Source organism: Lycium barbarum, chromosome 4, assembly GCF_019175385.1.
Source record: "Lycium barbarum isolate Lr01 chromosome 4, ASM1917538v2, whole genome shotgun sequence".
In the NCBI taxonomy this organism is placed as follows: domain Eukaryota; kingdom Viridiplantae; phylum Streptophyta; class Magnoliopsida; order Solanales; family Solanaceae; genus Lycium; species Lycium barbarum.
In genome coordinates, this window is record NC_083340.1 from 108,291,151 (window position 1) to 108,312,905 (window position 21,755).

At 31.3% G+C, this 21,755-nt stretch overlaps 1 protein-coding gene and 1 long non-coding RNA gene across 5 annotated transcripts; one reads left to right on the forward strand and one right to left on the reverse strand.

Moving 5' to 3' along the window:
- The first annotated feature begins 295 nt into the window (after positions 1 to 295).
- LOC132636204 (calmodulin calcium-dependent NAD kinase-like) lies at positions 296 to 6,634 on the forward strand. Of its 4 annotated transcripts, none has more exons than XM_060352929.1 (9): positions 296 to 1,463; positions 2,993 to 3,130; positions 3,247 to 3,470; positions 3,604 to 3,668; positions 3,934 to 4,155; positions 4,275 to 4,404; positions 5,036 to 5,358; positions 5,710 to 5,854; positions 6,289 to 6,634. In XM_060352929.1, the coding sequence occupies exons 3-9, from the start codon at positions 3,255 to 3,257 to the stop codon at positions 6,526 to 6,528; spliced, it is 1,341 nt and encodes a 446-aa protein (XP_060208912.1). In that variant the 5' UTR covers positions 296 to 1,463; positions 2,993 to 3,130; positions 3,247 to 3,254; the 3' UTR covers positions 6,529 to 6,634. The 4 variants fall into 4 exon arrangements, with proteins under 4 accessions (XP_060208912.1, XP_060208914.1, XP_060208911.1 ...); XM_060352931.1 differs by having other exon boundaries at positions 2,993 to 3,126; XM_060352928.1 differs by having other exon boundaries at positions 296 to 3,130.
- A 13,406-nt stretch (positions 6,635 to 20,040) lies between these two features.
- LOC132636206 (uncharacterized) lies at positions 20,041 to 20,515 on the reverse strand. The gene is made up of 2 exons (XR_009581083.1): positions 20,333 to 20,515; positions 20,041 to 20,246 (listed from the first exon to the last, which is right to left on the reverse strand). It is a non-coding gene; the product is annotated as an uncharacterized LOC132636206 (long non-coding RNA).
- Between the last annotated feature and the right edge of the window lie 1,240 nt (positions 20,516 to 21,755).

A 21,755-nucleotide genomic window follows, 5' to 3' on the forward strand; every position in this document is an offset into this window, starting at 1 on the left:
CGACAGAATTACTAACCGCTGCTCTCATTGGCTCCCAGCTATTTGGTAGGGATGCCAACAAAATTAGAGCTTGCACTTCATCATCGAAGTCAATTTTTACCGATGACAATTTATTTACAATGGTATTGAATTCATTTACGTGTGCAGCAACATGAGCATTTTCCATCATCTTTAGATGAAATAGTTTCTTCATGAGAAATACCTTATTATTTGCCGAAGGTTTCTCATACATGTCAGACAATACCTTCATCATATCTGCGGTGGTCTTCTCCTTTGCCACGTTGTGAGCAACGTTCTTCGACAGCGTCAGTCGAATGACTCCCAGAACTTGTCTGTCGAGGAGATCCCAATCTGCTTGCTTCATCTCCTCTGGTTTCGGACTCAGAGGTTCATGAAGCTTTCTGCCATATAAATAATCTTCAATTTGCATTCTCCAGAACGCAAAATCTGTACCATCGAATTTACCGATGCCGTGCGTCGTACCATCTTCGCCTCCCATCGTTTCTAAATCACAACACAACCTGTTGCTCTGATACCAGTTGTTAGGATTTAAATCCCAAATCCGACCTTTGTAAGCAGGTTCCCAGGAAAGATTGGAGGGTCACAGCTGGACCACTTAAATACCAACCTCCTTAGACAGAACCTACTTACGCCGTGATGTAAGCGAAGAATAAATAGCACACACAGATTTATAGTGGTTCACCCTCAATGTGAGAGCTACGTCCACGTTGCTGCTGCAGATCTTATTAAAGAAGAAATATTACAAGGGTTTACAACACTCAACCTCACAACCCCAATCCCAATTACACTCAAGAATTTTACCACAGAAAATTCTCTAAAAGACCTTCTCTTACTTAGGCCTTTCACTAAGAGTATTTCTCTTAGATTTTTTCTCTCTTGGGATGTGTATAGCAAATGATCTTAATGATATCTTACAAATGAACCATAAGCTACCTATTTATAGGAATGAATTTCCTATGATGAGGTAAGCGCTTACATCACGACTATGTGAACAAAAGAATTGACTTGTTTGGCCAATTCCACACCTAACATGTTCCTTATCTTCAGATGAACCATTAAGAGCTGGAATTGCTTCATAATTCATCTAAGTGAACTAGTGGCGAAGGTAAAAATTTCATCAAATTGTTAAATAAATAAAGCTGTTGCATCTAGGGAATTCAGTTAAAGCCCACTAGTAGTAAAACATGGCTTAGCTACTGTACTGAACCTTCTAGAGTCGATATTGTTTTATTAATATTCAAGTGGGACAATTTTAAAAGGAACGTCATTGACTGTGATTCATATAGTCAACTACAAGTCTACAACTTGCTCGGAATTGAGACGTACTAGTTGTGACATACTCATCTACTGTTGACACTGAGCTACATAATATCATCAAGGCACGAGGGAGGATGCAACCAATGCTATCAGACAGACAACTTCAAGCCCCATCAGTGGTCCAGGTTCCAAGTTCCAACCTTATCTGGCACGCAATTAATGTTATTTCCTCCTAGTAATATTTTTCAGTAGATCTTTTTCTTTCTTTCTTCAGATAATTAAAGGAGAACTTCAATTTTGAACTCCCTCAAGTCTATTTCATTAGTATACCTTGAAGATGGGGTGTTCCACTTACTCTATTTTGATTCGAACTGGCAAACCTTTGTATGAAACCTGAATGCCCCACCAGTAATTACGAAATGAAAAGCTACTTGCTCTATCCTGGTGTTTGGTTTTATATTCTGATTTGTAATTCGCATGATCATTTACGTGAAACCTTAAGTTAATCAAACCCTTTCTATTCGTAAAGAAAGTATTGCTAGGCAATTAAGTTTGTGTTTCTTTCTCAAGTCCCTTTTTTTTCTCTCTCAATATTTTAATTTCTTAATCAGGAATTAAAAAGATATACGGAGCAAATACATTTTAATCTCTTCTGGATTAATATACTTGTACTGTTGAACATCAACAATTATAATTATGGCTTGTGTAGACATTGTTATTTTCTATTTTTCGGAGTTAATTTCTCGAATGAAAATAACGTTAATTTCTCAAATGAAAATAACTAACTATTTTAAAGTCATCTAACTATTTATGTCACTTGAGATCACTGAAGTTATGACTACTTACCCAACGGAAAGCCAAATATGCATGCCGAATCCGCTAGAATGTGAAGATGCCTTCCAGGTCAGCAAGCAAGCAGAAAATTATTTACCCCAATTAACAATACCTAAAATTATAACCGAATTGAGATCCGAATCCGTTTTTAATAATTTATGAGCCTTAGTTTGGGAAATAGTTTTTAACTTGTAAAACATTTACTCTCTCTTTCCCAAAAAGATTGTCCTCTTTTCTTTTTTAGTTTGTTCTAAAACTATTGTCCCCTTTATATATTTAGAAATAATTTAACTTTATAAGATGATTTACAACCACACAAATATTTAAAGCTTGTTTTGAACTATACACTTCAAAAGTCTTTCCTTTATTTCTTAAACTTTGTGTCAAGTCAAAAGACGACAATCTTTTTGGGACAGAGGGAGTATATTATATCAATTGGGTACTACTTTCTTAATCTTTTTGGGTAGAAAAAAATTATTCTGCATAAATAAATGCATTTTCCAACATCTTTCATGAAGGAAAACAAGAATAATTTATCAAAATATGATAAAATGTTAACACGTGTTTTTAACATTCAAACAAACAAACGATTAACATGCAACAGCTTAAGCTATAGCCTTCCCCGTGAACAATCCCTTAATCTGCTATTTTCCTTAATATTTGCTTTCATCAGATCTCAAATCTAACCCCCTTTTTTCCCTTCATTATCATCATCTTCTTTTTCTCAAGAAATGCAGAAAAGACTAATCAATCCTCTACAATGGTCTCCTTATTAATCTTTATTCCTTTTAATTTCCATTTTACATTATCGTAACGGAGTTTTTCTGCATGGGAAATGCCATGGCTTCTTCAAAACCATCATATACACACATCCTTGTAGCATCTTCCATTGGAATAATTCTTGCTGCTGCTGTGCATTATCGCCTCAAGAAAATCCGTGACCAAAAAATTGTTCCTCACACTAAAGTTACAAATACTGGTCAGATCATTAGGTTTGAGAGCTTTTCTCATTATGTAGGTAATTATTTCATGGACCCCTTTTTTAGGATTTTTTTTCTTTTTTCTTTTCCTTCCTTTTTTTTTTTTTTTATGGAGTTGATTTATGATGTTATGGATACATGTATGAATATGCAGCTAGACAAATGGGATTTGGTGATAAGAGGGAATGTCCACATTTGTGCAAATTAGCAGCTGAGTATATAAGAAAATCAGAAGGGTGTGAAGAAGATATATACAACTTCTTTTCTAATGAACCAGATGCTGATTCTCTTTTCATAAAGCTAGTTGAAGAATTTGAGAGATGTATCCTTAGTTACTTTGCATTTCATTGGACCCATGCTTCTCACATGATCAGCCAGGTAAATTAAGTTAAAGAATAGATCTTTGATCTGAAAAAAATATATTTAATAATCCTGTAAGGTAATCAAAACTATGTGTTTCTTATTGAAGTAATTAATATGTTAAATTTCCTCTTGTTACATGATCTTTCAGATTTTGAGTGCTGACCATGCAGAGCCAAGAAAGAAGCTGAAAAACATTGTCATGGCTGCCACCAGGTACAACAATAATCCAGCAATTAGGATGATATTTTCAGCTTTACTATTTTAGGATTCGATTTAACTTATATGCACTAACAACATAATGAAAATTTTATGCTATCAATGCAATAGAAAGTTATTTGCCTCAGTTTTTCAGTTATTCCACTTATTATGGACATTTATCTATAATTGCAATTTGAGTAACCTAATAGAGTGTAATGTATAAGGTTAAACACTTTCCAATTGTATATATTACTAACACTACCTGATTTTAAAATGAAAGGGAACAAAGATTTGAAAGGGTAACAAAGAATCTGAAGGTTGCAAGAGTTTTTACAACCTTAGTTGAGGAGATGAAAGCAATAGGGCTTGTTTCAGCAGATGATTCACAGTGTACTGATGTGATGGTTCCAATGGCTCACAAAGATAGAAGCCCTGTCCTCCTCTTTATGGGTGGTGGCATGGGAGCTGGCAAATCCACTGTCCTCAAGGACATTCTCAAGGAGTGAGAAATTTGTTACTACTATTTAACTTTGTAAATAACTAAAGAAAGTATAAACATGTGGACTTGCTTTTTTGTTTGTGGTGTGAGATACTAATAGAGTTGTCTCTGTACATATATAGACCATTTTGGGCAGGAGCAGCAGCTAATGCAGTTGTAATAGAGGCAGATGCTTTCAAAGAATCAGATGTCATTTATAAAGCACTTAGCTCTAGAGGTCATCACAATGACATGCTTCAAACTGCTGAATTGGTAATATATGCTTCTCAAACTCTGCTCTAGAGCCGTCAAAATGGATTTAGCCCATGGAATTAGCGGGCCCAACTCAGCCTGCTAGTTGACTAGGGTTGGATTAAGACTTTTCAATTCATCTTTTTAAAATAGTCTTGTCAACCATAGACAATTTGCAACCCGAAGGCTGGGTTAGGCTAGCCATGTTGCAAGCCCTTTCAGACCAAATTGGACTACAGACCACCATGACTGGATTGATCCAATCAGTTTTGACATCTCTATCATTCCCTCCTTCCTATTTATCTATTCTCAACCATACCACCTGAAAACCAAAAAAAAAAAAAAAAAAATTATGGTTTTCTGGCCACTGTTGGAAAAAAAAAAGAAGTAAATATCCCACTCCTGAGCTTATCCTACCTAACTAGCTAGGCCAATCTACTATTTGTACCTTCGAGTTGAGAAAGAGTGCAAAAAATTGGCCTACATATCTAAAGACACCAGATCAAACCAAGAAATACTTTCTTATGGATTTTGCTCACGTTAAAGCGAAGTTATATTTTGTTCTAATTCTGCTCACATTAAAGCGAAGTTATACTTTGTTCTAATTCTTTTAGTTAGTTAAGGAATGATGCCTATGGAACTTAATTTACAGGTACATCAGTCATCAACAGATGCAGCATCATCCCTGCTTGTAACAGCACTTAATGAAGGTAGGGATGTGATAATGGATGGTACACTCTCATGGATACCCTTTGTGGTGCAAACTATAACCATGGCCAGAAATGTTCACCGGCGCCGTTACCGCATGGGTGTTGGCTACAAAGTGGAGGATGATGGAACTGTAACTGAGAGCTACTGGGAACAGTTGAATGAAGAACAAGAGGCTACTGATGGAAATAGAAAGAGAAGACCCTATAGAATAGAATTGGTTGGAGTCGTTTGTGATGCTTATTTAGCTGTCATTAGAGGAATAAGGTAAGACATGACCTTCCTATAAGCATGTACAAATGTTACAGTCCCTCAAGGGCTTAATTAAGTTTTGAGTTTGACTTTTATAGAAGAATTTCTACACAATCAAGTCATTTAAAAGATAACTACAGGCACCGTCCATAATAAGTGGGATTAGTAGCCTAGAAATCAGGACAAGTTAAATACACTGATGGTACAATTTTTTTTCGCTATTAATATATATTCAAGTTAAGTTCTTAAGGTATATACTAGGGCGGTGCAAAGGTTTTTACATAATCAAATAGAGCAATCAATAACCATCTAAGTTCTTTATTTTTTCTATAGTATTAATTTTGAGTTTCTGGTGGTTTTTCACAGGAGAGCTATCATGTGTAGAAGAGCAGTAAGGGTCAATTCACAGCTGAAATCACACAAGAGATTTGCAAGTGCATTCCATACATACTGTCAGCTAGTTGACAATGCAAGATTGTACTCCACTAATGCATTGGAAGGCCCTCCTAAGGTAAAACCAAACAACTTCCTACAAAGTCTTTCTTCTTTTTTGTTTGTTTCATTTGTCTGCACATTCTTATAATTTGCCTAGCATATGGCTTGTTATCATAATACTACTAAATGGATACTCCCTTCATTCCAGTTTATGTGACACTATTTCCTTATTAGTCCGACTCAAAAAGAATGACACGTTTATATGTTTGGAAACATCTTAACGACAAACTTCTCATTTTACCTTTACTGAGAAGCTTTTATAGCTACATAATGATAACATGTTTAAGACTAAATGTTTGAAAAGCTTATAGCTCAACAAATGCAATGTCATGTTTAATACCACATGTTTCAAAAATCTCCCTTGAGTCAAATTATATTACATAAATTGAAATGGATGAAGTATTTGCTAGCTCCTATAAATTCTAATTTTCTTGTTGTTTATTTCAACAGCTGATAGGGTGGAAGGAGAAAGAAAGGACACTATTAGTTGATCCTGATGAGATAAATGTACTGCAAATGGTTGGAAGGTTGAATGATGGAGCAAACTCTATATATGAACTTTACAAGAACCCTCATCCAGCTTTTCAAGCAGGCTCTGTTTGGAAAGATATTGTCTTGTCACCTTCTAGGCTGAACATTCAGAAAGAACTCAAGTATTCCATTCAGAAAGTTGAAAGGATGAGAGGCTAGCTGAGTTACTTTCTAGTTCTGATAAAACTGTGGATTGATTAGTATTTCATTGTCACAACCTATTGTGGCACACACTTATAATTTATGAGAAAAGTAGGGATTGTTATATTATTGTTATTACAGCAATTACAATGATAGGTTTCTTAACTGAGTTACCGTCTTTGGTTTCTTAACTGAGTTACCGTCTTGTCGTATCTTAGTTCTTGCTAATTAACTGTCGATAAATATATCATGTTCAATAAAAAAAAATGGTTTTTGGTTAAACCTATCAATGGGGCCGGGTCAGCCTGTCCGGCCCGGCCCATTTTTTTTTTTTTTTTTGACCGATGGCCCAATGTCCAAAAACAATCCGGGCAATTTGCAGGATTGCCCTTCGTTGGGGTGGTCTTTAATTTTTACCCCTCAAAATGGTGATCTTTCAAGGGCAAAACTTAAGGACCACCAATTTGAAGGGCAAAAATTAAAGACCACCCAAATGAAGGAAATCCGCGCCAAAAATTTAAAAAAAAAATCCTCCTAACCGCCCAATATTTATTTTTAAACCCCAAGTTTATACAATTACAATTTATCCCTTTTTTCACCTATAAATACTTCTTAACTTATCAATTTTCCACCTTTGTATTGTATACTAGATAATTTAAGCACGGGCCCAATATGGCTAATTACATTTCGTTATATAACTTGCATATAGAGTAATCTTAAAAAGTTTCCCTTGTTTTTTTGTGTACCTATTTTAGGAATATTAAAAGAGAAAATGAAGATATAAAGTTCACAAGAAAATTATGTAGCTATTAAAGTAATAAGTGTCTTTAATCCTGCAATTTTGTCAAGTATTATTAGTATCAAGTATGATAACATATGTTTTTAAGTTTGTAAGACACTCAAACCCTAACATTCAATTTGCTCCTTATCACCGTGTAACCACATAAATTCACGGGGGTGAGCATTTATGCGTGCCCCTAAGCCATTCCTCCCAATTTTCACAAGTCAACTTATAACTAAGAATGCATCTCATTACCAAATGAAGCTAAGCATGTAATTTGTCTTGACTGATAGAAGAAAAAATATTAGCATGATAGGATATTTGTTTTTTATTATTTTTTGGTGGGAAAATGATACATACTCAGTGGTGTAGCCACATATAGTGAACAATGGTCAATTGAACACGCTTCATCGAAAAATACATAGAAAGTGATATTGTGTGTGTGTGTGTGTCTATATATATATATATATATATATATATATATATAAACCTTGTACACCATTGAAGAAATTCATGACTTCGCCACTTAATTATGTGTATCATTTATGTCAATGTAATGAAAATACTAAATACATTTTCAAATCAAGCGTATTTTCTTTGAACTTTCATATCATGATTCAATTTTAAATTCTTTTACTAAGTTTTTTTTTGTGTTTACTATTTATAGTTACATATTAGATTAATAAAAATCAAATAATATCTTCGCCCAAAGAGTAAAAAATAAAAGATAGGATTTTTTTCTGCTATTCCAAAAAAAAGATCTGATTAGTATTAATTGGTTGCTTAACTTCTCAAACTAAAATTATGCCTTTGTTATTCTTTAAGATATTTTTCTATCATAATCTGCTTAAAGTCGTCTATTTCTCCAATTGCCAATACGTGTAGGTTTGAATCAAAACACAGCCAAAAAAATAGTTAGCGTTCTATATCCAAAACTTTATCTTTGGTCATGAACTTAAAGCTTGTGAAGACTCAAAATTCTCATTTACATGAAATTTCTTAAATATTTCTAACGTAAATAATTTTGCATCATTGATTGAATTTAATCAATTTAGAAGTCTAAAAAAAATTATATTGTTAGTTTATGTAAATTGGACTCAAAACATATTTATTCTTTTTATCAATCTTTGATTCAGTAAACAATAGAAATAAATCTAAATTTTATTAATTCTTTTTGTAAATCAATTTGCATAACTTATATTATATTGTTAGTTTATGTAAATTGGACTCAAAATATATTTACTCTTTTTATCAATCTTTGATTCAGTAAATTTTAGAAATAAATCAAACTTATAGTAATTCATATATTTAGATCAAATCTTAAAGGTTTAAATGACACAAAGTTCAAATATATTTTCCGTTTAAATAAAAAAACTGCTATCTTTAAAATTTTAGTGAATACTCGTTGTTTAACTTTAATTGGATGTAGCAAAAACAGAAGTATTGATTTGATGTCATACTTATGAAAGAAAAAAATAAATTGAATTGGGCATAAATGCTAATTTTACATCTTTTCTGATAATCTTCCTAAGGCAAAGAATAAAGTAGGACCCACATGTTTAGAAATGTACACATTTCACGCACGTGGCATTGAATGAAGCAAAGCTCTGAAACTTGATAGTGACTTTGAGCTGGAGTTATTGAATAGTGAGGAGTATGCCTGAAGTTAAATTAAAGTTGTCTGGTTTTTTAGTGAACCCGATGCTCTTACTGCACAATGTACAACTGTCCTGTGCTGATATGTTTGCAAATTGACTCTTTTGCCCTTGGTCGTCCCAATCTTCACCTTTCTATATAATACTAGATGGTCTATGCCCGTGCGCACTTTAGATTATAGTGTATCTATGTATATGTAGTTATATTTGAATAATGATATATATATATATACACGAAGCATGGGTTTTGTGCTCCGTATCTAAAACTTTATTATATTTGTGTTTGGTACGAAAAGTTATTAATACTTTTTAAAAGAGAAGACTTGTTTAAAAGAAAACTATTTTCCTCTCTTTGAGATAAAACAATAGCAATATTTAAGCATCAATTGATACTTTCAATTTTAATTCGATTAATTTAAAGGTGTAAAATACTTATTATTTTTTTTATCAAATTTTGATTTGGATAATTCTAATTCAAATTATTAAATTAATTTTACATGTTTAAAACGAAACAAAGTAGAAATTGATTTTCTATTTAAACGAAGAAATGCTATTTTTTAATTTTTGATAATTATTCTTGGTTTAGTATATTTTACTTGTCATGTTGTCTTTTGCATGGCTTTTTAAGGAAACGTGAATTAGAATTATAATTTGACTAATTTACCTTATTCATTATTTGATCTCCATTTGATATTAACCTATTTTCACATTTATTAGAGTAAGAATAAAAATGAAAAAGTAATTAAATTCTATCTTATTTTAAAATATAAATATTTTAAGTATATTTATTTTAGTAATCATAACAAATAAATGACATGGCGGAATAACAAATACAATAATTAAATATCTAGATTAGATCTCAGGCTAATATAAGAAAAGAAAGAAAATTGTATGCATTTGCCTACTAAACCTTTTGAAGAAAAACAATAATATGGGGTCCATATTTTTTGCTGTGCAATAATTTCATTTATCAAATTTTGATTTGGATAATTCTAATTCAAATTATTATATTAATTTTACATGTTTAAAATGAAACAAAGTAGAAATTTGATTTTCTATTTAAATGAAAAACTACTATTTTTTAATTTTCGGTAAATATTTTTGGTTTAACTCATTTTACTTGTCATGTTTTCTTTTGCACGATTTTTTAAGGAAACGTCAATTAGAATTATAATTTCACTAATTTACCTTATTAATTATTTGATCTCCATTTAATATTATTTTTTCTTTTATGACATTAATCTCTTTTCACATTTATTAGAATAAGGAAAAAATGAAAAAGTAATTAAATTCTATCTTATTTTAATATATAAGTATTTTAAGTATGTTGCTGTATAATAATTTCATTTGCTCCCACTAATGAATTGATACACATGTGCCAATGAATCCATCATTATTGATTTAATGAGATACTTTGAAAATTACATAAATATTGTTTTGATTTTTTAATATGAGATGCACTTTTGTTTTTTTGACATTGTTTGTTTTTTTAATATGAGATTTTTTTTTTTTAATATTGCTTGATTTTGTTAATATGGGGTCCATTTTTTTAATCCATCATTATTGATTTAATGAGATACTTTAGAAATTACATAAATATTGTTTGATTTTTTAATATGGGATACACTTTTTTTTTTACATTGTTTTTTTTAAAATATGAGATTCATTTTTTTTAATATTGCTTGATTTTGTGAATATAGGATCCACTTTTTTTCCGTGAGTTTGGTGATGGTGGTTCCACTTTTTTTATTCTTTTTTTTTTAATATTGGTTGGTGTTTAGTTGGGGCCCACACTTTTTTTTTAATATTGGTTAATATAATTATTCTTTTTATCAATCTTTGATTCAGTAATTTTTAGAAATAAATCAAACTTATATTAATTCATATATTTAGATCAAATCTTAAAGGTTTAAATGACACAAAGTTCAAATATATTTTCCGTTTAAATAAAAAAACTGTTATCTTTAAAATTTTAGTGAATACTCGTTGTTTAACTTTAATTGGATGTAGCAAAAACAGAAGTATTAATTTGATGTCATACTTATGAAAGAAAAAAAGAAATTGAATTGGGCATAAATGCTAATTTTACATCTTTTCTGATAATCTTAAAGTAGGACCCACATGTTTAGAAATGTACACATTTCACGCACGTGGCATTGAATGAAGCAAAGCTCTGAAACTTGATAGTGACATTGTACTTGAGTTATTGAATAGTGAGGAGTGAAGTTAAATTAAAGTTGCTTGGTTTTTTAGTGAACCCGATGTTGTTACTGCACAATGTACAACTGTCCTATGCTGATATGTTTGCAAATTGACTCTTTTACCCTTGGTCGTCCCAAACGGACGACGATCATACCCCAAACTCGCTTTTCTATATAGTAGAAACTAGACGGCTTATGCCCGTGCTGTGCACGGGCCCAATACTTTAGATTATAGTGCATTTATATGTATGTAGTTATTTTTGAATAGTGAAATATATATATATTATGTTCACGATTAATATAACATTATAGTTTGTGCTCTGTATCTAAAATTTTATTATATTAATGTTTGCTATGAACACAAAATCGGCAAATTTATTAATATTTTTTAAAAGAGAAGACTTGTTTAAAAGGAAACTATTTTCTTCTCTTTGAGATTATAGTATATTTATGTATATGTAGTTGATAGTGATAATATATATATATATATACACACACACGAAGCATGAGTTTTATGCTCCGTATCTAAAACTTTATTATATTCGTGTTTGCTACGAAAATTTATTAATACTTTTTAAAAAAGAAGACTTGTTTAAAAGAAAATTATTTTCCTCTCTTTGAGATAAAACAATAGCAATATTTAAGCATCAATTGATACTTTCAATTTTAATTCGATTAATTTAAAGGTGTAAAATACTTATTATATTTTATCAAATTTTGATTTGGATAATTCTAATTTAAATTATTAAATTAATTTTACATGTTTGAAACGAAACAAAGTAGAAATTGATTTTCTATTTAAACGAAGAAATGTTATTTTTTAATTTTTGGTAAATATTCTCGGTTTAGTTTATTTTACTTGTCATGTTGTCTTTTGCATGATTTTTTAAGGAAACGTGAATTAGAATTATAGTTTAACTAATTTACCTTATTCATTATTTGATCTCCATTTGATATTAATCTCTTTTTACATTTATTAGAGTAAGAATAAAAATGAAAAAGTAATTAAATTCTATCTTATTTTAAAATATAAATATTTTAAGTATATTTATTTTAGTAATCATAACAAATAAATGACATGGCGGAATAGCAAATACAACAATTATATATCTAGATTAGATCTCAGGCTAATATAAGAAAAGAAAGAAAATTAAGAAAATTGTATGTATTTGCCTACTAAACCTTTTGAAGAAAAACAATAATATGGGGTCCATGTTTTTTGCTGTGCAATAATTTCATTTGCTCCCACTAATGGGTTAATACGCATGTAGCAATGAATCCACTATTATTGACTTGATGGGGATGCTTTGAGAATTACATGAATATTGTTTGATTTTTTAATATATGGGGTGCACATATTTTTTTTTACATTGCTTTTTTTTTTAAATATGGGATTCACTTTTTTTATAAGTTTGGAGAGGGCGGGATCAATCTTTTTTTAATGAGTTTGGAGAGGGCGGGGTCCATTTTTTTTTTTTAACTATATAGAAGCACTTTTTTTATAGAAGCATTTATTTTTAAGAGTGACTGACGACAAATCATGGGTAAACCGATGCTTCTATATAGTAGAAAAATAGAAATATAATAAAGTATTTCTATCTAATTTTTAAAAGAGTTGGTAATATAAAGTATAAAATGTCATTTTTTTTGCTTTAAATAAAAAAGTGGGTGGGATCACAAAGAATTTTTTGCCCTTAAATAAAAAAGTGGGACCAAAGGACGGACGACGATCTTGCTTATAAACTGGCTCTTCTATATAGTAGTAAAGTAATATATATTGTTTAAAACACGATTAGTATAACATTGTAGTTTGTGCTTCGTATCCAAAACTTTATTATATTAGTGTTGCTTCAAATACAAAGTTGGCAAAAATTTACTAATCGATTTATTCAAAAGGAAACCGTTGATACTTTGAATTTTAATTCGATTAATTTAAAAGTGTAAAATATTCTATTGTTAATGTATGTAGATTGGGCCTAAACAATACCTATTATTTTTTTATCAAATTTTAATTTGGATAATTCTAATTCAAATTATTATATTAATTTTACATGTTTAAAATGAAACAAAGTAGAAATTTGATTTTCTATTTAAATGAAGAACTACTATTTTTTAATTTTTGGTAAATATTTTTGGTTTAACTCATTTTACTTGTCATGTTTTCTTTTGCATGATTTTTTAAGAAAACGTCAATTAGAATTATAATTTCACTAATTTACCTTATTAATTATTTGATCTCCATTTAATATTATTTTTTCTTTTATGACATTAATCTCTTTTCACATTTAGTATTTTAAGTATGTTGCTGTATAATAATTTCATTTGCTCCCACTAATGGATTGATACGCATGTGGCAATGAATCCATCATTATTGATTTAATGAGATACTTTGAAAATTACATAAATATTGTTTGATTTTTTAATATGAGATGCACTTTTATTTTTTTGACATAGTTTGTTTTTTTAATATGGGATTCATTTTTTAATATTGCTTGATTTTGTTAATATGAGGTCCACTTTTTTAATCCATCATTATTGATTTAATGAGATACTTTAGAAATTACATAAATATTGTTTGATTTTTTAATATGGGATGCACTTTTTTTTTTACATTGTTTTTTTTTAATATGGGATTCATTTTTTTTTAATATTGCTTGATTTTATTAATATGGGGTCCACACTTTTTTTAATATTGGTTGGTGTTTAGGTGGGGCCCACACTTTTTTTTTCAGTGGAAACGGACGACGAAGCATGGGTATGCTCGTGCTGCGCACGGGCCCAACACTTTAGATTATAGTGTATCTATGTATATGTAGTTGTATTTGGATAGTGATAATATATATATATATATATATATATATATATATATACACGAAGCATGGGTTTTGTGCTCCGTATCTAAAACTTTATTACATTCGTGTTTGCTACGAAAATTTATTAATACTTTTTAAAAGAGAAGACTTGTTTAAAAGAAAACTATTTTCCTCTCTTTGAGATAAAATAATAGCAATATTTAAGCATCAATTGATACTTTCAATTTTAATTCGATTAATTTAAAGGTGTAAAATACTTATTATTTTTTGTCAAATTTTGATTTGAATAATTCTAATTCAAATTATTAAATTAATTTTACATGTTTGAAACGAAACAAAGTAGAAATCAATTTTCTATTTAAACGAAGAAATGCTATTTTTTAATTTTTGGTAAATATTCTCGGTTTAGTTCATTTTACTTGTCATGTTGTGTTTTGCATGGTTTTTTAAGGAAACGTGAATTAGAATTATAATTTGACTAATTTACCTTATTCATTATTTGATGTCCATTTGATATTAATCTCTTGTCACATCTATTAGAGTAAGGATGAAAAAGTAATTAAATTCTATCTTATTTTAACATATAAGTATTTTAAGTATGTTTTGTACAATAATTTTATTTGCTCCCACTAATGGATTGATACGCATGTGACAATGAATCCATGATTTAATGAAATACTTTGAAAATTACATAAATATTGTTTAATTTTTTAATATGAGATGCACTTTTTTTTTTACATTGTTTATTTTTTTAATATGAGATTCATTTTTTTTAATATTGCTTGATTTAGTTGGAGCCCACACTTTTTTTAATATTGGTTGATGTTTAGGTGAGGCCCACACTTTTTTTTTTTTTTGTTGATGACAACGTCCGCTTTTTTTTTTTGTTTGTTGATGACGACGAAGCAGACGACCAAAAGTAGTAAAACTCGTGCTTCTAATAAGTAGTAATAATAATATAAAATAATAGATATAATAGAAAAACATGTATTTAACCAACATTTGAAATCCTATTGGAAATGTTTTATAAAAACAGAGTAGGCAAACGATGGCCAGTGGTTAGTTATTTTCAAATTATTGGCGGTTTCTTTCTTCATGATGGCTAAGCGTTAAAACCGATTTTTTTCAAATAATAAGGCAGTCCGCCTTCTTTCAAAACTGAAACAGTTTCCAAATGGTTAAAATGAGGTTTTTAACTTACTGTAATCAACTTGGATTTTATAAAAGTCAAAAGAAAAAAAAAAACAATTCGGTTTTCCAAGTTAAAATCCGGGTTTTCAAAAGACCATTTTGAACAAATTTCGTCTAAGTTTTATGACATATCAATATCGATTTTTTGGAGATCTTATAATTCTTGCCTTAAGTTATGAGACTATGATTTTTCTTGAAAGAAAGCAATTTGGTTCGAGTACACTAATGATTTGCAAAATAAAGGAATGGATCTGTATTGCCAAATTGGGCTAAACCCATGTTGAATTTCTATCAAAGGAAACTTTGGTCTGATTTTGAGCCTAATAAGATAAATAAACTTCTCATTACTTTCCTAACCAAAAGGTAAAGTTTTAATCAAGGAAAAATTGATCTGGGTGTCCATTTGGGCATCCAGTTTGTCAATTTTTGTCCAACTATCCACTTCTTATCCCAATTAGCCTTCTGGCAATTTAGTTTGCAAGTCTCCCATGCTATGTTTTTTGGATCTATCTCTCCCATGGCTTGTCCATCTCCTTCTACATTCTTTATTTTCATTGACCACTTATTGGGAGTGACCAATATCATTTCTCCAATTTATCCTTGAAATTCAATCTAATTTCATGGTTTTTGAGTCCAAATCCAATTTGGATCATCACCAGAATTTCTCATCATAAATTCTCTAAATTGGGTTCTGTTCAGCGAAACTCAAATGGCTTCTTCTGTGGGTATGTCAACTCTGTCAATATCTGCCAAAGCAGCAGTGGCCCTTTTTCTTCATCTACCTACAAGACAACATTTTTTCCATTTCTAATTTGGAAAAGCCATTCTTGGCGTGTTCACTGATGAATAGGAAGGATAAGGGGACTAGACTGTTTGTGGTTGTGTTGCACCTCCTTGGGACTACAAAGCTACTGACCTTGATCAGTTTCCCACCACAAGATTCATGTAAGACCATAATGAATTGATTTTGCTAAAAAATTTATTAAAAAAAATTGAATTGTTATAATTCTTTTTGCAATGTTGTCGCACTTTTTCACATTGAAGGTCATTAGGCATTTAGTTGCACACCGGGACGTGTTCAAACAAAGGTTGGGGATTGATAAAACCGGTTGGGGATTAGGAAATGATGCTCAAGTTCGATGCTTGAGTATGTGAATGTATATGTCATATATATATGTAATGTACAATAGTGTATAAGGATGTATATGTAAAATTAAAATAGAAGTTGAGCAACTTATATATATCTATAAAGACCAAATACATGATCTATACACTGCAATTTGTGTTGATTTCGAGTGTTTATACATATTATAACATCAAGTATATAATGTAATAAAAGAAGATATCATTAACATGGTGAAGGCTTTTTTCTGTGGTGTTGAACTTCCTAGGTTCATTACACACACCAATCTAGTGTTACGACTTAAGAAGGATGTCATAACAACCTTTGCTGATATGAGACCAATTAGCTTGAGCAATTTTGTTAACAAAAAATTTTCTAGGCTAATTCATGAGAGGTTGGTTAACAGATTGTCAGAGATTGTACCACAGAATCAAGCAGGATTTGTGAAAGGGAGGAGTATTATGGAGAATATACTTCTCACACAATAAATAGTGGCAGATATCAGATTAAGAACTAAAGATGCTAATGTGGTAATGAAATTAGATATGGCTAAGGCATATAATGAAGTGTCTTGGTTATTTCTAACTAAGGTTCTTAGGAAACTGGGCTTTAATAAATTACTGATTGACATGGTATACAGGATTGTGAGTAATAATTGGTATTCAGTTCTCATCAATGGACAACAGAATGTTTTTTTTTCCTTTCTTCAAGAGGGGTCAAACAGGGGGACCCATTGTCACCAACTCTGTTCATCCTAACATCTGAAGTCCTTACAAGAAATCTAAATGCCTTTCATCAAAATGCTTCTTTTAGGGGCTTTAGATTACCAAAATAGAGTCCACCTATCAATCATCTAGCTTATGCTAATGATATGATAATATTTTCTTCAACAGATATTGGCTTCTTACAGAAGATCATGGAAGTGTTAGAAGAGTATGAAAATGTGTCAGGCCAGAAGATTAATAAAGAGAAGAGTGCAGTGTATATGCACCAAAATGTACCAGGGGACATCAGTATTACTGTGGAGATTGTAATAGGCATTGAAAGGAAAAGTTTTCCTTTTATATACTTGGGGTGTCCTATTTTTCATAGTAGGAGGAAAAAAGAGTTTTTCAATGGTATTTTACTGAAAATTATGAATAGGTTACAAGGTTGGAAAGGAAAAATGCTGTCTTTTGGAGGAAGGGCTGTGTTGGTTAAGCATGTACTTCAAAGTATGCCTATACATTAACAAATGCATAGGCTGTTTACACAGTTGTTTTGGAAGAACATTGTGGGAAGCAAAAGTAGGCACTGGGCCTCTTGGAATCACTTATGTTTGCCTACTGAAGAAGGAGGAATGGGATTCAGGTCACTTCATGATGTATATATAGCTCTTTATTGCAAACTATGGTGGAATTTTAGAACTAAAAATTCACTATGGAGCACAAACATGAGAAACAAATACTGTAGAAAGGATAATGAAGTAATTGTACCATGGAAATATGGTACTCAAACCTGGAAGAAAATTCTGCAAGCTAGGGAGTTAGTGGAGCATCAGATTTGGTGGCAAACTAAGATGGGAAATTCTAGGTTTTGGTTTGATAACTGGACAGGATTGGGTGCATTGTACTATGCTGCCCCTGGAGAGGTGTATGATGAGAGAATTCTTCTTATAAACCAGATGGTACAAAATGGGAGTTGGGATGTTGCAAAACTGTTAACTCTGTTGCCAGAGGACATGATACAACATATCCCAAATACTAGCGGTGGGCATATACGGTATTTGAAACTTCGGTACCATAATTTCGGTTTTCAATTTCTAAAAATACTATACCATTACCGTACCAAATTAGTTCGGTATGGGTCGGTATTTTAAAGTTCAGTTTCGGTATTTTACGGTACGGTAAATCGGTACCATAGTTTGTCTGACTTCGACTTACATATACTCATATCGTGGAGAATTATGACCTCCGCTACTTAAGAAGCGTTTCATTCATTATGTCCTAAATACCTTTGCACATGTAAAAATATTCAAAAGATTACACAAAAAAGACATTTAAATCAAGATAGAGTAGTCAAAGTTCCAACGTTTAAACAATTAGTTTTCTAATATTACTAGTTTATATATGTGTTAGTATTATAATACAGATATATGAATTGTATATGTAATTATGGTATTCGGTATTTTCTTTATGAATACCGAATACCATATCAAATACCAAATTTTTTAAAAATGCATACCAAATACCGTACCAAATATCATAATACCGAAACCGAAGTATAAAAAATTTCAGTTTCGGTATGGTAATCGGTATCTACCGTACCATGCCCACCCCTACCAAATACTATTAAACCACCCAGGGAGGAGAAAGGGATAGATAAAGCATGGTGGTTGTTGGATAATGGAGGAAATTTTACAGTGAAGTTTGCTAGGGAATTTTTGAGACTGAGAAGTCTAAAAGTAGAAATTTACAAGAATATGTGGGTGAAAGGCCTTCCTTTTAAAATTTCTTTCTTTATGTGAAGATGCTGGAAGTTTAAATTACCTCTTGATGATGCGTTGAAGAAAATGAAGTATAACATGGTATCTAGATGTTGGTGTTGTTCTAATCTTAAGGAGGAAACAATACAACATCTATTTATCAGGTCTCCAATAGCCTATAAACATGGTTATATTTCAGTTCTAGAGTAGGGATACTAATGGAGGGATCACAACTACAGCAGATGATTAATAAATGGTAGTTAGCACCAGTTTCTAGGAGACTTAAATAGATTTTCAAGGTTGTTCCTTCTATAATTATCTGGGATTTGTGGAAGAGAAGGAATAGTTTCAAACATGGAGAGAAAAGATCATTGGGAAGGATTCTATATCAAATCTTCAGTACTATACGAATAATGGTACATATCAGAAATCCATCTATTCAATCTGTACCTAATAAATGGGAGGATTTGCTTAAGTTCTTAGAAGGAGTTACTCCCATACTGAAGGTCACTAAAGTCACACGGAGCTTTCCACCACTGAATTGGATCAAATGTAATACTGATGGAGCCTCCAGAGGCAATCCAGGGAGAAGTTCTTATGGCTTTTGTCTAAGCGATAGGAATGGAGATATTATCTATGCTCAGGCTGAGGAAATAGGAACAACTACAAATATAGAAGCAGAGGTCAGAGCAATAGTGGAGGCCTTAAAGTACTGTAAGGTACAGCTGCTGGATAATGTAATTATTCAGATAGATTCTGAGATGATATACAAGATATTAGAAGAGGGTTGGAAACCACCATGGAGTATAGCAGAGTGGATTGAGGAGATTCTAGAGCTGATGAATAACAGGCATATTACTTTCAGTCATATTCTTAGAGAAAGGAATAAATTAGCAGATGCTTTGGCTAATCAAGTTTTAGATGCAAACACTGTGTAGTGTCATTCTTTCCAGGACTTGAATAGTTTGTGCAGGAGAATTCTCAATAGTGATAAATCTCAAATACCTTATCTTAGGGTAAGGAAGGTTGGAAAAGGATGAACAACATTAAGGTGGTGAAGGGAAGAAAAGGCAAAAGGGGTAGAAGGAACAGAGAAGGAGTTATCACCTTAATCGAGTCCTTGGGAGGAGATTAAGGTGGTTTTTTACACAAACACTGGGTTTTTTTTGCAGGTTCTAAGAATACATAAAGAGGTGCATAGTTCAAAACAACAACTATCACATTTGGTTACAACAAGAAAAGATCAAGCAAGGAAAGTAACAAGTACTATAAACAACTTGCGCACAGAGGAACACAGAGATCTAGGCAGAAAAGGCAGAGCTTCAATAATTGTCAACAAGACAGAGATACGGAGGAATTCAAAAGATATGTGCAATGGTGAAATCAAGAATTAGAGGAATGCATCTGATGGAAAGGAAGAGAGATGGAACAACACAAGCCGTCGGAGCTCCGACATCATCAATAGTCCATATTTGTGCTCAGCAACAACAACAAGCATGAGATTAGAGCTGATTCAAGTGTAATCAATAGAAAACACAAGATTACATGCTAAACAAAGAGGAGACCTTGAAAAGAGATGAGCAACATAAACTACCTGCAAAATCAATGGAGACTTGCATACACTGCAAAATCAGATCAAAAAGGACTAAAGAATGATCGGCCTCAACTCCGATCATCATTTTTCGCAGAAGCAACAGCTAAGTGAAGAGAGAAGAAGAATCATGAAATTAGGGCAACAAGATAGAGATAGGACAAGCTTGACTTTCCAATTTTGCAGTTTTCCTTTTATGCTTTTTTCTTTTATTTTGGACTTGTTTTGTTCTTTTTTGATTTATTTATAATTTCATAAATAAAAATTCCTATAAGGGATAAATTCATTTAAAAAAATATATACATACAAAGAGTATATATGCAATGTTTATATATAGCTATATCAAATATATACATTATATATACACCGATGATACAGCTTACATTAGCTGCAAATTAGATGCGAGCCGTATATATACATTATCTATACACCGATAATACAGTTGGCTACATCGGTTGCAAACTAGATGCATGAGCTGTATATATGGGTTATTTTCCCTTTAATCAAAGATACAAGTGTTTTGGAATGATTAAACGGAAATCACTCTCTTGAGATATGTCTTTCAAAATTAATCATAGTCGAATAAATAAATTTAAGACTTTATTCAACTTCCTTCTTTCAAATTATCAAAATACCCATTTGAATCATTTTCTAAACAAGATATATCCTTTTATCCACAAACATTCAAATCCGCCGGTCAATCGCATTTAGCGGATTTCTCGGGATGCCTAACACCTTCCCTAGGAGACTACCAGAACTCTAACCCATTTCTTTGGTACTTTTTCAAAAGGTTTTCGAAATTAACTTTTAAAAATGGCTTCCTAATTCTGAGATAAAAATTAGGTGTCGACTCTATTATTCAATCAACAAAGAGTCATATTACGTGAAGCTTTTATGGAAGTGTTAAAAGTGAACCATAACAACAAGTATAATAATTACAAATAAAAGAAGATTATGAAGAAAAAAAAGTTATGCGACCTAACATGTATAAATATAAGAAAAGGAACTTATAACCATTTTTCTTTATCCAAAGGCATGTAAATCTTAGACGCAATTTTGTCCTGTTTTTGCATATCCTTCTTTGCATACTTATCTTAATCATAATCCAAAAGACAATAGTTAGTATAATTGTTAGCCCAAATGCAAAAATATAAAGTATAGGATGCAACACTTCATAATAAAAATATATTCATATAGATAAGGTGTTTTTTGTTAAACATATAGACAATTTTTTTTAAAAAAAATTACTCATTCGCACAGCTAGCTTCAAGCCTCTAACTAACGATAAAAATTTATTCTTTCCGAGTTGTCCAAATATTCTATTGTGTCATATTATATTTAGACAATAAAAGCATCTTACCAACATCCAAACATCTAGTGAATACCCAAAATCCTCTCCCACACTTAGATGTTTCATTCCTTATAT

Bases quoted from the DNA above. Each gene is read 5' to 3' on its own strand.
- LOC132636204 (XM_060352928.1), top strand. From the start codon at position 2,941: ATGGGAAATGCCATGGCTTCTTCAAAACCATCATATACACACATCCTT. The intron at 5,359-5,709 runs GTAAGACATGAC...GGTTTTTCACAG, and splicing joins GCTGTCATTAGAGGAATAAG to GAGAGCTATCATGTGTAGAA. The intron at 5,855-6,288 runs GTAAAACCAAAC...TTATTTCAACAG, and splicing joins CATTGGAAGGCCCTCCTAAG to CTGATAGGGTGGAAGGAGAA.